At 38.6% G+C, this 14,390-nt stretch overlaps 1 protein-coding gene across 1 annotated transcript in view; it reads left to right on the top strand.

The window, feature by feature from the left end:
* The window catches only part of IQCM (IQ motif containing M), a 116,486-nt gene that overhangs the window by 16,949 nt on the left and 85,147 nt on the right, over positions 1 to 14,390 (top strand). The window contains exons 3-4 of the mRNA XM_070949001.1: positions 570 to 660; positions 2,060 to 2,130. Coding sequence (XP_070805102.1) covers positions 570 to 660; positions 2,060 to 2,130 — 162 coding nt within the window. The remainder of the gene's footprint in view (positions 1 to 569; positions 661 to 2,059; positions 2,131 to 14,390) is intronic.

Raw genomic sequence — 14,390 nt, 5'->3', positions numbered from 1 at the left:
GACTACCTTAAGTACATAGTACATGAATAGGATCAGGCTGGCTTTCATTAAAAAGAGATAAAGATAGTTAGCAATTGGTATGTGATTTGGAGGTAGGATATGAATTCTATCAATACTCTGAAACAGTATTTGCAACATTACATGATAGCTTGAAGTAATTTTCCACTTGGAATTCTTTCTTTTCTGTGTGGGAAGAGAACAGAAGGAGTTCTTTTCATGTGCGCATGTTGTTGAAGTCTCCCCAATTTTTATACTGTCTTGCCTCTGTTAAAAACATGGACTTCAAGCATACATCTTTCCTAAGGCCTGTTTTTAAATGTGGCTTGTTTTATTCTGAAAAAGAGAAAGAGAGAGAGAATGAGTGTAAGGCCTTAGTGGCTTGAATCCAGTTAATTATACAGTTGCATATGTGAATTGCCTATGTGAACAATATGTATTTATATGCCAACAGTTTCTTCCAAAATGTCTCACATCCTTTCCAAGAGAGAATGAAATTACACACTTCATTTGCAGTCCTCCCATTAATTTTAATTATTCCTAACAGGCTTCCTGTTTTCTGATTTTCATAGAGAAAGTGTGGCTAAGTGATGTATTTACCAGAGTTGAATCAGTGGGTCGTGCTTTGGCATCAAAGAGAAATAATGAACTTCCTTCAATTGGGTAATGTATTTAAACTGCTGAAATAGCAATTAATACATGAATTTTCCTTTATGATGATCTTATTAGCTCACAGTGCTTAATGACAGATTTACATTTTTATATTATTTTACACAACCAATGGATTGTTTTCTATTTTCCTACAATTCTATTAATTAATGTAGGAAAGGAAATGTATTTTGCTCTGTATCACCCTTATACTGGAGGATGACCACTTTAGTTTCCACAAGTGGTTTTGCATTTGTCAAGAAATGATAAGGAAGGGATCCCTGCTTAGGCAGTTTCAAAAATTGTCATACTGTAATTCATGATGCCCAGGGAGTATTACCCAGTTCTGTTTATAGTGATGAAATCTATTTCTCCAGTGTTAGCAATGACTTCTCAGATTACTATATGGTTCCATCCATTAAGGTTGTGTTGCTATAGTCCAAAGGGATTTGCACTCACAATAAAACATTTTTAATAAAATCATAGGAAAACTTCTATATAATGTGGTTAAATGGTAATCTAAAGAAAATGCTATACATTTGGCATGAACCATACGGTTAAACACTTTTGCATTCTGCTAATTAACTCAGTTTTGCAAGTTAAAATACATGCCTAGAAGTATACAATTTATTGGTTGAACTCTGTTCAGTTTGTGTAAGATTACCTCTGTAATATAAACATGCATATTACAATTGATTCTATGGAAGTGTGAGTCTCTTAAAACTTGGTAATGTCATAATTTACCCTGCATGGCTTATCCTAAACTTTGCTGGCAGAAGAACCTGAATTAAAGATTAATCTTTTACAAATACATACTGTACACACTATGTGGTTTACGTTAACATTTGGCTTTGTTCTCTATATCCAGGCAGCATTTTCATGTGAACTTGCTGCCACGTTTCAACTGGGGTTTCTGCTTTGAATGAGAAGGTGTTGATGTGCTGTTCTGGAACAGATCACAAAGCAATTTGGCTCAGCCCAACTCCCCTCTTGTACAGAAGGGGATGTCCATATGGCTCATGCAACTTTTCTTCACAAATTTATCAATAGTTCATGCAAAGGAGGATAGACAGATGCTTTTAAGTGGTCCCTTGCTACATAAGCCATTGTCCAGCCTTTTTTACACTGCATGTTTGCAAAAATCAATCTGTAAAGCTTTAGCTGTCCCATTAGAGCTGCAAAATAATTGCAAAGTTCTAGGTGTTTCAAATAATGGCCTTCTCTCTGCTTCTGAAACACCCAATTTTAAAATAGAGCGATGGAGAGATAGACAGATAGATAGACAGATCGACCTCCACTGTTTTCTGCACAATATATTGTTTTATTTAGTTACTTCTCTGACGGAATTACTTGGAAAAAAAATGTTGAAATGAAACGGAACATATTTTTTGTGTGTTTGTGTTTTTTAATGTAGTGGTTGCAACTTAGTTGGATTATCCACAAAGGGAGATCCTGGAAAATCATGGATTCCAAAAAATCCCAAGGGTAAATCTTTATTATTTTTAACGGTTGTGTTCAATTTTAAATAACTATAATTTAATGTAACATCACTGCATTCTGTTAATCCATTTAAGAATATTTCTCTCTCAGGAAGAAAATGTATTTATGGCAACATGAGCCTTATTATGTCATTGTAGGTTTTAATATTTATAGGTAGGTGTCTCCTTTCTCCCTGGCAACTTTAATAGTTTTATTGCAATATATAAATAATTCTACAACCTACAAGAACATAGCATATGTATTAGCAAGCTCTTCATATATGTACAGTTTTATACTTTTAACAGTACTTGAGAACATATATTTATTTGAGAACAATCATATATCAAAAGGAATGTAATTCTATTTTTCCATCTATAATGACTAAGTTATTATCTTGAAGATTATATGCTCATGTAAGAGTTTATTCAATGCTTCCCCAGATGTACTTTTTATGTATTTTCAGAGAGTAGAAAATATGTTTGCAAACAGAAGTTTTCAGGTTTAATCCAGGGCATTTCCAGATAGAACCAGAAATATCCCAAAACTTCCTAATACTACTGCTAGCTAGAACATTTGGCCAAATGAATCTTACCAGACAGAGAATTAAGCATCTTTTTGGCTCACAAATTATCATGCAGCAGAATCTTGCAGATTATGATTTCATAGTTTACACAAAAGTTAGTACAATGCTGAATGATAATAATTCTTTCACCTGAGCATGATTACCCTAGTTCCGTGATGGCAAACCTTTGGCATGCATGCCAGAGGTGGCACACAGAGCCCTCTCTGTGGGCACATGTGCCATTGCCAGCTGCTCTTCTGGTTTCTGAAAAACGGCCCAAAAATGGCCCGAAAAACAGGCAGGAAACGGCCCAAAAAATGGCCTAAAAAACAGTCAAAAACCAGGTATGCGCGCAGCGGCCAGCTGGTCTTCGGGTTTCCGGCACTCCAGCACGTGCACATGCACACATGTTCCGGTTTGGGCACTCGGTGCTGAAAAGGTTCGCCATCACTGCCCTAGTTCTTATGGTCAAAGGGACCTGAAACAAGACAAACAAGGTACAAATTCAGTTCCTCTGCCACCATATTTCAACTACGTTTCCTCTCCTCTCCTCTCCTCTCCTCTCCTCTCCTCTCCTCTCCTCTCCTCTCTCTCCTGAAAGAAAGTAATCTTGCAATTTAAAATGAAACATCCTTATGGAAGTCTTGATTCATAGTGGAAATTATTTATTCTTGCTCCTTATTCTTGGTGCTGCTTCGGGCTCAAGTAACTACATTATGCCATGCAATATATAGATAATAGCTGAATGCTTATCTACAACCGAAAATTGAGTTTATCTTTTTAGCATGTATATGTAAAACATATTAAATAATGTTTATATGCACGTGCATGGATGAATAGGGTTAGTATACAGCACTAACTATGTGTACCACATAATTGATGGACTACAGAAAAAAGACAGTTGGCTGGCAAGTAGTCTTTAGGTTGGAGCTTGAACAGAATAGTATTAACATCTAGGAGTAAAACTGGCAGGGGTGAAATGCTCCCAGTTAGGGCTGGATCATCTGATCCGGTAGCGATGGTGGCGGGTGGTTCACAGAAAAAATCACTGCACACCCCACCCCCCCTCATGCCCAGCTGAGCCGCGCGATCATCAGAGGCTGTTTTTTTTACTTTTAAAAGCATTTTTTTCTACAACCTCTTCGGCTGAAAAAATGCTTTTAAAAGTAAAAAAAAAAGCCTCTGATGATCGTGCGGCTCAGCTGGGATTGTCAGAGGTTTTTCAAAGCATTTTTTTCTGCCTTTAAAAGCCTCTGGCGATCCCAGCTGACTTGCCTGATCGTCAGAAGCTTCTAAAAGCATTTTTTTCTGCAACCTCTTCAGCCGAAGAGGTTGTAGGAAAAAAAATGCTTTTAAAAGCCTCTGGCGATCCAGCTGACTTGCCTGATCATCAGAGGCTTCTAAAAGCATTTTTTTCTGCAACCTGTTAAGGTTGTAGAAAAAATGCTTTTAAAAGTAAAAAAAAAAAAGTTGGCCACGCCCACCCAGTCACATTACCTCCCCCCCACCAAGCCACTCCCACAGAACTGGTAGTAACAAATTTTAGATTTCACTCCTGAAAACTGGGCTTTGGTTGCATTTGTGACATATTGGGTAAAGTATGTAAAAATGATCTAGTACGGTTGCTACCATACTAGTAACTGTATTTATAATTTATAATATAAAGCAACAAGAAATGCTGTATTTATTATAGGTCCAGTTAAAACTGGTAACATGCATGCACTCTGTATTACTAAAAAGCATTACAGTAAAACCTTGGCTAATCAAATACATGTTTCAACCAGGGGTGAAATGTATTTACCTTTCCTACCAGTTCGCTGATGTGCACATGCACACCGTCATCTGTGCATGCACAAAGCCTTTTGCGCATGCACAGATGGTCAAAACCGGGATGTGATGACATTCCAGTTTGGGGGGGGGGACGGAGCCTCCTGCTGCCGGCATTACTGGTTCTCTGAACTACTCACCGCCGGCGCTACTGGCTCCCACAAGCCGGATAGAGCCGGCAGAATTTCATCCCTGGTTTCAACAGAAAGTTAATTTCTGCAGCATGTCCCATTTGATGGTGATCAAGGCATAGAAAGATTGTAAATGGTAAAGACCATGAATTAATGGTAAAGTGTTTATATGTATGTGTATGTATCAATAAGTTGTGTATTTATGAAATAAAGGGAAAAGAGAAGGATGTAATGGAACTGAATGCAAATATTTTGATTTTGTGGTTAGTAGCTAATGAACCGTTAGCATGGAAATAGATGTTGGTATAAATTAAGAAAGTATGAATTGGTGACATCTACATTATCAGGGGTACATGCTAAAGTAGGAATCCATATCTTGGTGACAGTAGTATGTTTGGTTCCAGTGAATGGAAGAAGCAAAACAAAGTTTTGGGAAAATCATGTTCTGAATCAATGCAACCTATTAGCTATTTTCTATTAGCTAACATGTAAGTATAGGTAGGAATAAGATGAGAGCGAACAGAAGAAATGATTGAATTGGCAGTCTGTTTCCCCCCACCTGACCGCGGCCACCCCACTTGTAATTGGATTGTAGCGGTTATTGGTATTAATCTATTTATGTTATTAATATATATATTTATTTTTCTTTCATGATTGTAAGCCTCTCAGAGTTATCCTATGGTAAGAGGGGCAGCCAATATATTTTATCTATATAAATAAAAATGTAAATGTCCGTTTGTACATAGCCGCACATCTCCGAAAGTTCTTCACCGATTGCTTTCAAATTTTGACACAGCGTTGCATTCGACTATGGGCATGTTTTTATATACCTATATTATATACATGTCACACCTGTGACGGGTAAAAACATGAAAAACATTGGTAAACATTGAAAGATGTTGACAAACATTGAAAAACATTGAAAAACAGAGCCATCTGCTGGATGTAAAACCAACATGGCAGCCTCCCAGCCCTGATTACGCTCAACAGATTTCTGCTCCTTATATTTAGACTCTCCATATTGCTTCCATGAAACTGCGCATTTGGAAGGCAGACACGCCCAAGGGCCATATCCTGCCACCAGGCTCGGCAGGAAGGCAGCCGGCTCCCCGCCGGGAAACCCTCACAGCCGGCACTTCTAGGGTTGGGCGGGGCATGCCCGAGCCTGGCTCTGACCTCCCTCGCGAACTAGCCTCACCCGCTGCTGCTGCCCATCCCCCTCGCCAGCTGCTCTCAGGGCTGTCTCCAAAGAACACCTGGCAATGAGGCTGCCTGGGTCTGCCGAATGGGAACCCTCCATCCCTCACCTGGCCCGAATCGCGCCTGACCCAGCGCTACCACAGGTCCCGAGGTCAGAAAGACCAGCCGCTAACCGGCGCTATGCGAATCCGGTTGGTGAGCAGGAGATGGAGGCAACTGGAGCTTCGGGGTCGCCTTTGACCAGCACCGCCTTTGATTCCCAGGTGAGTGCTCTGGCAGTTCACAGAGCCTACACAAAAATTTCGGTCTCTGGCAGAAAAGGGGCTCTGGGGAGGCTTCGGGGGGCGGAAACGGGCAAGAGGGAGGATGGCCGGCTCTCCTTCGTTTTGCCTGGAAGAGCAAGGGATTTATCATTCCCCTGTCCTTGGCAGGTGGGGGAGGAGAACTGCACAGCAGGGGTCCAGTGGGGTGTGCGTGGCTCCTGGCTTTGCCGCTTTCTTCCTTCAGGTGGGAAGCCCCAAACCACTTTGAACCCCCATCACACACCCTCCCTCCCTTACCTTCCCTGCTATGTGTCTCCCCGTCGAGCCCCCAGAGAACATCTGTAGGGAGGATGGAGGGGCCCCCCGAGTTTCTGTTGTGGTGCGGAGAGCTGCGAAGGCCTGGCCTGAAAAGGTAAGGGCAATGGCAGGGGATGCAGAAGAGGCTGGGACAGAGACAGAGATAAACAGAGAGAGAGGGAGAGAGAGACATAGAGAAATACAGAGAGAGAGGGTGGGAGTGAGAGAGACAGAGACACAGAGAGAGGGGGAGAGAGAGAGACACATAGAGAGATACAGGGGGGAGAGAGAGACATAGAAAGATACAGAGGGGGTGAGAGAGAGAGACATAGAGAGATACAGAGAGAAGGGGAGAGAGAGAGACATAGAGAGATACAGGGGGGGAGAGAGACATAGAGAGATACAAAGAGAGAGGGGGAGACAGAGAGGGAGGATTTTGTGGTTCCCCTTGTTTTTTAGCAACCGGTTCTCTGCCCTAATCACCAGCTAGGTAGGCGTGGCTCGGGGGCTGTCATGTGATTGATGAAAGTGAATTACGTCGAGTTGGCCACGCCCACCAAATGTTCGTGGAGAGTTTGGAACTTCAGCCTCGCTCTTTTAGCCCAGCGGAAGCACCAGAAGGGCCACAGCAATGCGTGGCCGGGTACAGCTAGTAAATGAATAAATGAATAAATAAATATATTTTTTAAAAAACCCTGAAGAATTGTGATTGGTGAGTATTGGGTAGAAAATGCCCATTTGATTTAAAAATTTGGGGGGTTGAATGTGTGCATGTGCATTTGTGTGTATGTAGGTAGGTGAGCACAAACACACACAAACAGTCTCAGTGGAGAAAGAAATATGTTAGCAGTACTTACAAAAGGTTGGAGTTGGAAATTAGTAGAGAATTAAAAGGAATCACAACAGAGAAAAGTACTTTTTTTGGATGAAATGGGTTCTGGCTACAGGATGCCATACTATAAATAATAGAAAGTTCACTGTAATGAAGAGACTGGAAATAATTGCCATATTTACATTTCTCCAGTAAGTTTGGCAACTGGCAGGGGTGGGTTCTACTTATCTTTACTACCGGTTCGCAGCGGGGCTGCGCACATGCGCGAGCTTTGCTCGAACGCGCACACGCTCTTCTGCGTATACGCAGAGGCGTTTTGGTGATGTTGGGTTTGGTGGGCAGAGCCTCCCGCCGGTTTTACTACCAGTTCTATAGAACCGGTGCGAACCGGGGACAACCCACACTGGCAACTGGTATGTCACTGTTGTACATATGACATAAGGATGATGATAATATAGATTCTTTAATTTAATTTTGAAAATAAACTAAAAAGAGTTTTCTTGCCAGTTAACCCAGGTATTTATTTTTTATATCTACTGTAAAGAGGGATGGAAATGAAAGCATGAAACTAATAAATTAACAATATGTTTATTTGACCTGATGGATGAGGAAAGAAAAATATTGTAGGTGGGGAAGTGCATTGTTTTTACCCAATGGACTCATTATAGAAAAAAGAAGACTGGACTTCATCTTTTGCTCAATAGACATGTATACAATTTCATATCACTCTGAATAAAATTGCCTACAAAGATATCACTTTTAAATGGGGCAAAACCATAAAGAATAAATTTAGAAAATCTAATCTAGGCCATGCAAGGTTAATTGCTTCAAAGATTTCCAACTAAGGTTTTAGGTAAAGTAACTATAATAGGAATATAAGTACAGAAGTAGACATCCCTCCATCTTTTAGTGATATCTCAGATTCATTATTGTAGTTTTATCCCAATCTAGGTTGTCCAGAGCCTCACATCCTAATAAACTTCAGAAGTATTGACTAACATAGTATGCAAATATAGATTCCAACAAATGCAGGTCTTGAAATGGGTGGAATAATAAACTTACTTAGTTTTCTCCAAATATATAATCAAAGTTTCTTTAAAAGACTTGGGTAAGCAGTTGTCAGGTTTTTGGATGTGTCAGTGACTTGCTATTAAAGAACACAAGAGGACATGGAAGAAAGTAGAGTTGATGGGTCTAATGCAGTGGTGGATTGCCCCTGGTTTGGACTGGTTCTCAAGAACTGGTAGTAAAACCAGTGGGAGGCTCCGCCCACTGACCTGGACATCATCAGAAGTGATCTGCGCATCCACGGGCACAATGCAAACCAGTAGTAAAGGTAAGTAGAACCCACCCCTTGTCTAATGATAGTGCATTAGATGCCCTAGTGACTGCATTAGATTTGGGAGCTACAGCACCAATCATATTGTGGTCCTAGAGTAAACAATAAAGTATCCAAATCGCTTTGTGTGAATTTATATGCCCCCACCCCAGGCAATCCCTTCACCTGGAGAAAATTGGAAAAGACATTAGAAGTGAATAATGCTGCAGAATCCTGATACACATTTAATTGTATGCAAGGATTAGATCATTGGATTGGAGCCAACATTGAATTTGAAGCAAGTAAAGGTATTAAGGGTATGAATATGGAGGGTAAAGTTCTTTCTGATCATGACTCACAATACACTATTGAGAAGTCAGGAAGCTTAAAATTGTCAGTCCTATTGTTTTTATAGGTCTTATAAGGGAATAGTTAAAAAAATAGTTTGTGTGTGTGTGTCTTTAAATCCCTGGATCATAGAGGAAAGAAGTTATACTTTTATACTCATACTTTCAGTCTGCTTCTTTCAGTGTTAATGCTACAGTTTGAGCATAGAATGAACACAGTCCTCTAATTCAAAGGAACAATAATTGGAATTTGGGAGATCATGGGAATCATATAATAGAGAAAACAAGAGTGAGCTATAAAAATTGTTGCTACAGTGCAAAATGTATTATATGGTACAATAGTGATATATTGGATTGCTATTGCCATGTCATCTTTGGATGTTTTTAGGAAGATTTATGATTGAGTGTTTACCATTTCATAAAGAAAGTAAAGGCACTCAGTAAGGCTTCTGATGCCAGAAGGAATAAATAAATGTCCAGTTTACAAAAAACTAATCATGGGAAAAAGGATACAATTTGTCTCTTGTAGGAAGGAATTTGGTATTTAGGGGGTTTTTTTTAATCTAGGGATTCTAGGATCCCAATTAGGGCACTAATTGCCTGTTCTACCTGTTTTTCGCTTTCCATCATCTTTTACTAGAGCAATCTGGGAATACCCAAGAATAGATAAAGATCCATTTAGAAACACTGGAGAAGTAACCATCATTTTCAATAGAGGAAGTTCAATGGATTATCAAGAACAGGAGTTTGATCAGTATCTGCTGTAAATTATAGGATAGACACCTTTTACATAGACTCTGTGCCCGGGAGGCATCAGCTATATCCTTCATCCAAACCAGACCGGATTTAGCAGACTAGATCAATATTTGATTCTATAATATTTAATACAAGGTTAATGGAAAACCCATGTAGGGGCCTTTATGTGGTATTTGTTGACCTGTTGCCTGCCTGATAAATAAAGTTAGATTATGGAAAAAAGTACCAGGAGTTAATAATAATAATAATAATAATAATAATAATAATAATAATAATAATAACAACAACAACAACAACAACAACAACAACAACAACAACAACTATATATATGCTGTGCAAAGTTACAAATGTTGAAATGCGCATTAATTTAATGGACTGATAAAACTTGGAAACACGGATTAATTTCCCGCTTTTCTATTTCATTTTGATATCAGTAATATTGTAATGGAATTTTCCTTACTTCTTTCCTTGCCAAGTAGTATTCCTACCTTACCAGAACACTTAAGGCAGGGGTGTCAAACCCGTGTCATCACAGTGGCATCACGTGACATATTGGGACTTTTCCGCCCTTCGCTAAACCGGCCGGGGTGGAGCCAGCACGTGACGCATCCAGCCTATGGGCCGGGAGTTTGACAGCCCTGATTTAAGGTGATCCTTCTCACATAAATGATTGCTATGCTTAACTGTTGCCTAACTAGAAATACTGAGAAGTAATTGCGGTTTGTGGAATTATGGAATTGCCTTTCAATAGAAATAGTGTACTGCTTAAGATTTAAAGATAAAATAGCACAGATTCTGCATAAGATTCTGCATAGCCAAATTGTATCAAGTAATGTTAACATTACTGTAGGCTCTGGCATATACATCCCTGAGGCTAGCTTTGACCAAGCAACATTTTCAGTCAATACTCAGCATATTTGGATAGGAGGGGTAACAGCTTTGGAGCATGTCTGTATTTGTGGAGTGAATAAGACTGTATAACTAATTCATTGTGACTTGAATTGTAAATTATAAAAGGGTACAACAATCAATTATAATTGGCGTTTCAGTATTGAAATAAAGTTCTGTTGTCAGTTTTTGGACCACAGGATAATCTATCAGGGGGCAAGACAAAGAATGGGTGTACAAATTGTTGGCAGTAGAGATGTAACAGTATGGTAATTGACTTTAAATGGAATGAATTGCTTTAAATAATTGCTATTGTTTTTGTATATAATTATGTAGGTAATTAAATACTTTGATTTACTTGATTTACCATGAATTTTAAATTCTGAGTCTGAGGAAGAGGTGGTTTATGTTTGAGGCATGCTTTCTCCATTTGTTGTTTGCTAAAACCATTTAGTTACAATGAAGTATTTAAAATTGAAGTAAAATAAAATATAATAAATGTTGTGGGGCTGTTGGAAGATGATGTAATGTGCTGCAGGTGCAGATGATGAGAACTTCTGAAATTTCTGAAATATGGATGTGATCTCCTTAAAGAGTGGCTCTGCAACCTCTTGCACAAGTTTCTAAAGACTGCAACTATGTATGCCAATCTTCTTTACAAAGGAAAAGATAAGAAGTGTGGATGCAAAAACTAAGGAGGAATTAACTTGAGAAATATGCCTGGGAATATGTTTGGGATGTATCTTTGCAAAAGGATGCGAAAGATGACAATGATTGGAAAAGTACAGTATGTTTTGATGAGAAGCATGCAGAGAAAATTTGTTCTTGATCTCTCCGAAATGAAAATATGTAACAAAGAATATTTGTTGATTTAAGGAAAGTATGATGTGAATAGGTCTGAAAATTTATAAATGTGAGTTTATGACTATCCATTACTATAGAGTTGATGAGTTTATTACTGAATGGTAATCAATACAGTGGTATATGATGAAAGTGAAGCTTTGTGGAAACAAGCAAAGGATTAGCAAATGGTTCAACATTGAACAAGGAGTAGGAGAAAGACATATGATGTCTTAGTCATCATTTAATATATTTATGAATAAATGTATCCTGACACTTGTGGCAACATTAGAGGTGTCTCCTTGAGTAGTTGAACATACCGTATTTTTCTATCTATAAGGCTCTCCCATGTATAGGATGCCCCCATGTTTCATGTAGAGTAAGTAAACACACTACAAGCCATCACTGTGCAGAAGCCGTCTAATAAGAGTGTGAGTAATACAAGAACAGGAAATGCATCACAGGAATAATAGAAACCTAAGAGTGGCAATGTGATACAGGAAACAACTACAATAGAGAGGAATGATGCATGTAATATTCAAGTAAATATTTTAAAGAAAAAGTAGCATCTTATACACAGGAAAATATGATATGTCTGGTTTTGTTTTCAAATGGTACCATGTTGTTGGCTTAGAAAATGATTGATTTGCAGCAAGTGATGAATGACGTGAAAAGAATTATGGCTCTTAACATTCATATTGAGATTATTTGATCCATAGAAAAAATAAGATTTATCCAAAGAATAAATAAGTTTTAATTGCATATTTGTATGTTATGCTTTGTATTTTATTCTTACAAAACTATAACCTTATGTAGAATAAATGAATAGGTTTTTATTCTGTCAATACAGAAACTGGCCATCCTTGATACAAATTGTGGAGAACGAGAAGTCTAATCATGGGTATATATAATGCATGCTAGTTACATGCTAGATCCTCCACAGCTACCGTAGTTATTTCTAGTGATATTTTTGCTAAAATAAACTTGTCATCCTACTTACCAACATGTAATTACATACTGTATTCTTTGTGCAGGAAGATTATAATGAATATTGCATTTTCGCTCTTTTTATTATTTGATTTATGTTTTAAAATGCAATAATTTGTTATGACTCAGTGAGATCAGATATTTACAACATATGCAGACAAATTAATTTGAATATGGAAATATATTTCCTGTTGTATGGCAAGCTGTCTTCAAAATGTGCACTAGTTAAACAGCAGAGCAATTTTAATATATACAATAGTTGTTTATTTAAAATATTTCATACCCATAAATGATTAAAACATGAGCTGGCAAAGACATTTTGCATAAAATGTGCTACAATGCAACTGCATTTAAGAACACAACAAGGTTGTTCAGTTTGCCTGTTAAGTCAGCGCAGTTCTTAGAAATCTCATTTATTAAATGTCAGGCTAATTGCTTGTAATATCAACCCTGAAAAGCAAACCTTTGTAAGTGATCTTTCAGAAGCTTTATTCTTCTATGTTCTGTCTGTCTGGTACATTTTTAAGAGAATAAACAAACAAGAGCTTCCCTTTGATACTACACCATTAGCTAAATATGTTTGATGACTTTTTTATTGAAAAATATTTCATTTGTGGGGATTAAAAAAAAAAGATGGAACCATTCTAAATCAGATGTTTTAAAACTAATTTGCTGAAACAGATATCAACCTTCATCATCAGTATATTACAACCTGCATCAGATTAATGGAGAGTTTGTTTTTCATACTTATGTGCCTGCAGGAATAAGAATATATTTGGAGGTCTACCTTATCTTTCATTCAGTGGTTAATCATACACCCCTGAAATTTCTAGAAGCAGAGCCTGAAGGCATTAGAGACTCCCTGCTATTGCTCTCCTCAAAACTTTTATTCAGCAGTGTACTGCTTCTCAACATGTAGAAGCTTGGGCAAGTAAAATTGCACCTTTATAGGAATAATATCCTAGCAACCAAAACTTGGCTTAAGAAACAAGGGCCTGCTTTACACTTTCTGGGCCTTGCTTTACATTGTTCATTGCTGGAGGTGCTGATTACTTTGGGTTCTTTTACTGCAAGCAATCCATATCTTTTTCATTCTTATTGTGTAAGGTGAAATTGCTTTCATGTACCATAAATCAGTACAAAGTGTTCTCATGTGGGACTACTTTTTTTGAGTTTTTTTTTTTTAAAAAACAGTTTATACCAGAAATGCCAAATAAGGGGGTCACTAGGCTCAGAAGTTAAAGTGACATAGCCATAATTGTTTTAGAAAATGTTTTCCATTAGAGGAATTGCATTTTGGCATCTGTTTGTGTGTGGTGAATAATTCAGTTGATATTATTTATTTTATTTATTTATTTATTTTATTAAATGTCTATACCGCCCTTCTCCTGAAGGACTCAGGGTGGTGAACAACCATAAGATAAAACACATAAATTCAAAAATTTAAAATAGATTAAAAACAAATTAAATAATTTGGCTGAATTTAAAATACCCCAAAATTTAAAACAGATTAAAATTTATATTTAAGATTTATATTTAAAAGGGGAGAAGATTTAGGCCAGGCCAGCTTGATGAAATAAAAAAGTTTTAAGCGCGCGACGGAAGGTGCGCAGATCCGGGATCCTCCGTATCTCCGGGGGGAGCTCGTTCCAGATTGTAGGTGCCCCCACAGAGAAGGCTCTCCCCCTAGGGGCCGCCAGTTGACATTGTTTGGCCGACGGCACCCGGAGGAGCCCCTCTCTATGGGAGCGTACTGGCTGGTGGGAGTCTATTGGTGGTAGCAGGCGGTCCCGTAGATAACCAGGCCCTAAACCATGGAGCGCTTTAAAGGTGATAACCAGAACCTTGAAGCACACTCGGAGCCAGTGCAGCTCGTGCAGGAGAGGTGTTACATGGGAGCTCCACGTTGCTCCCATAACCACCCGCGCGGCCGCACTCTGCGCCAGTTGGAGCCTCCGAGTGCACCTCAAGGGGAGCCCCATGTAGAGAGTGTTACAATAGTCCAGACGAGAGGTGAC

The sequence above is a fragment of the Pituophis catenifer genome, unplaced genomic scaffold, assembly GCF_029215685.1.
Source record: "Pituophis catenifer annectens isolate HBS135680 unplaced genomic scaffold, rPitCat1.0.hap2 SCAF_8, whole genome shotgun sequence".
In the NCBI taxonomy this organism is placed as follows: domain Eukaryota; kingdom Metazoa; phylum Chordata; class Lepidosauria; order Squamata; family Colubridae; genus Pituophis; species Pituophis catenifer.
The sequence above is the reverse complement of the archived record's forward strand: the minus strand, read 5'-3'. Positions and strand labels throughout refer to the sequence as shown.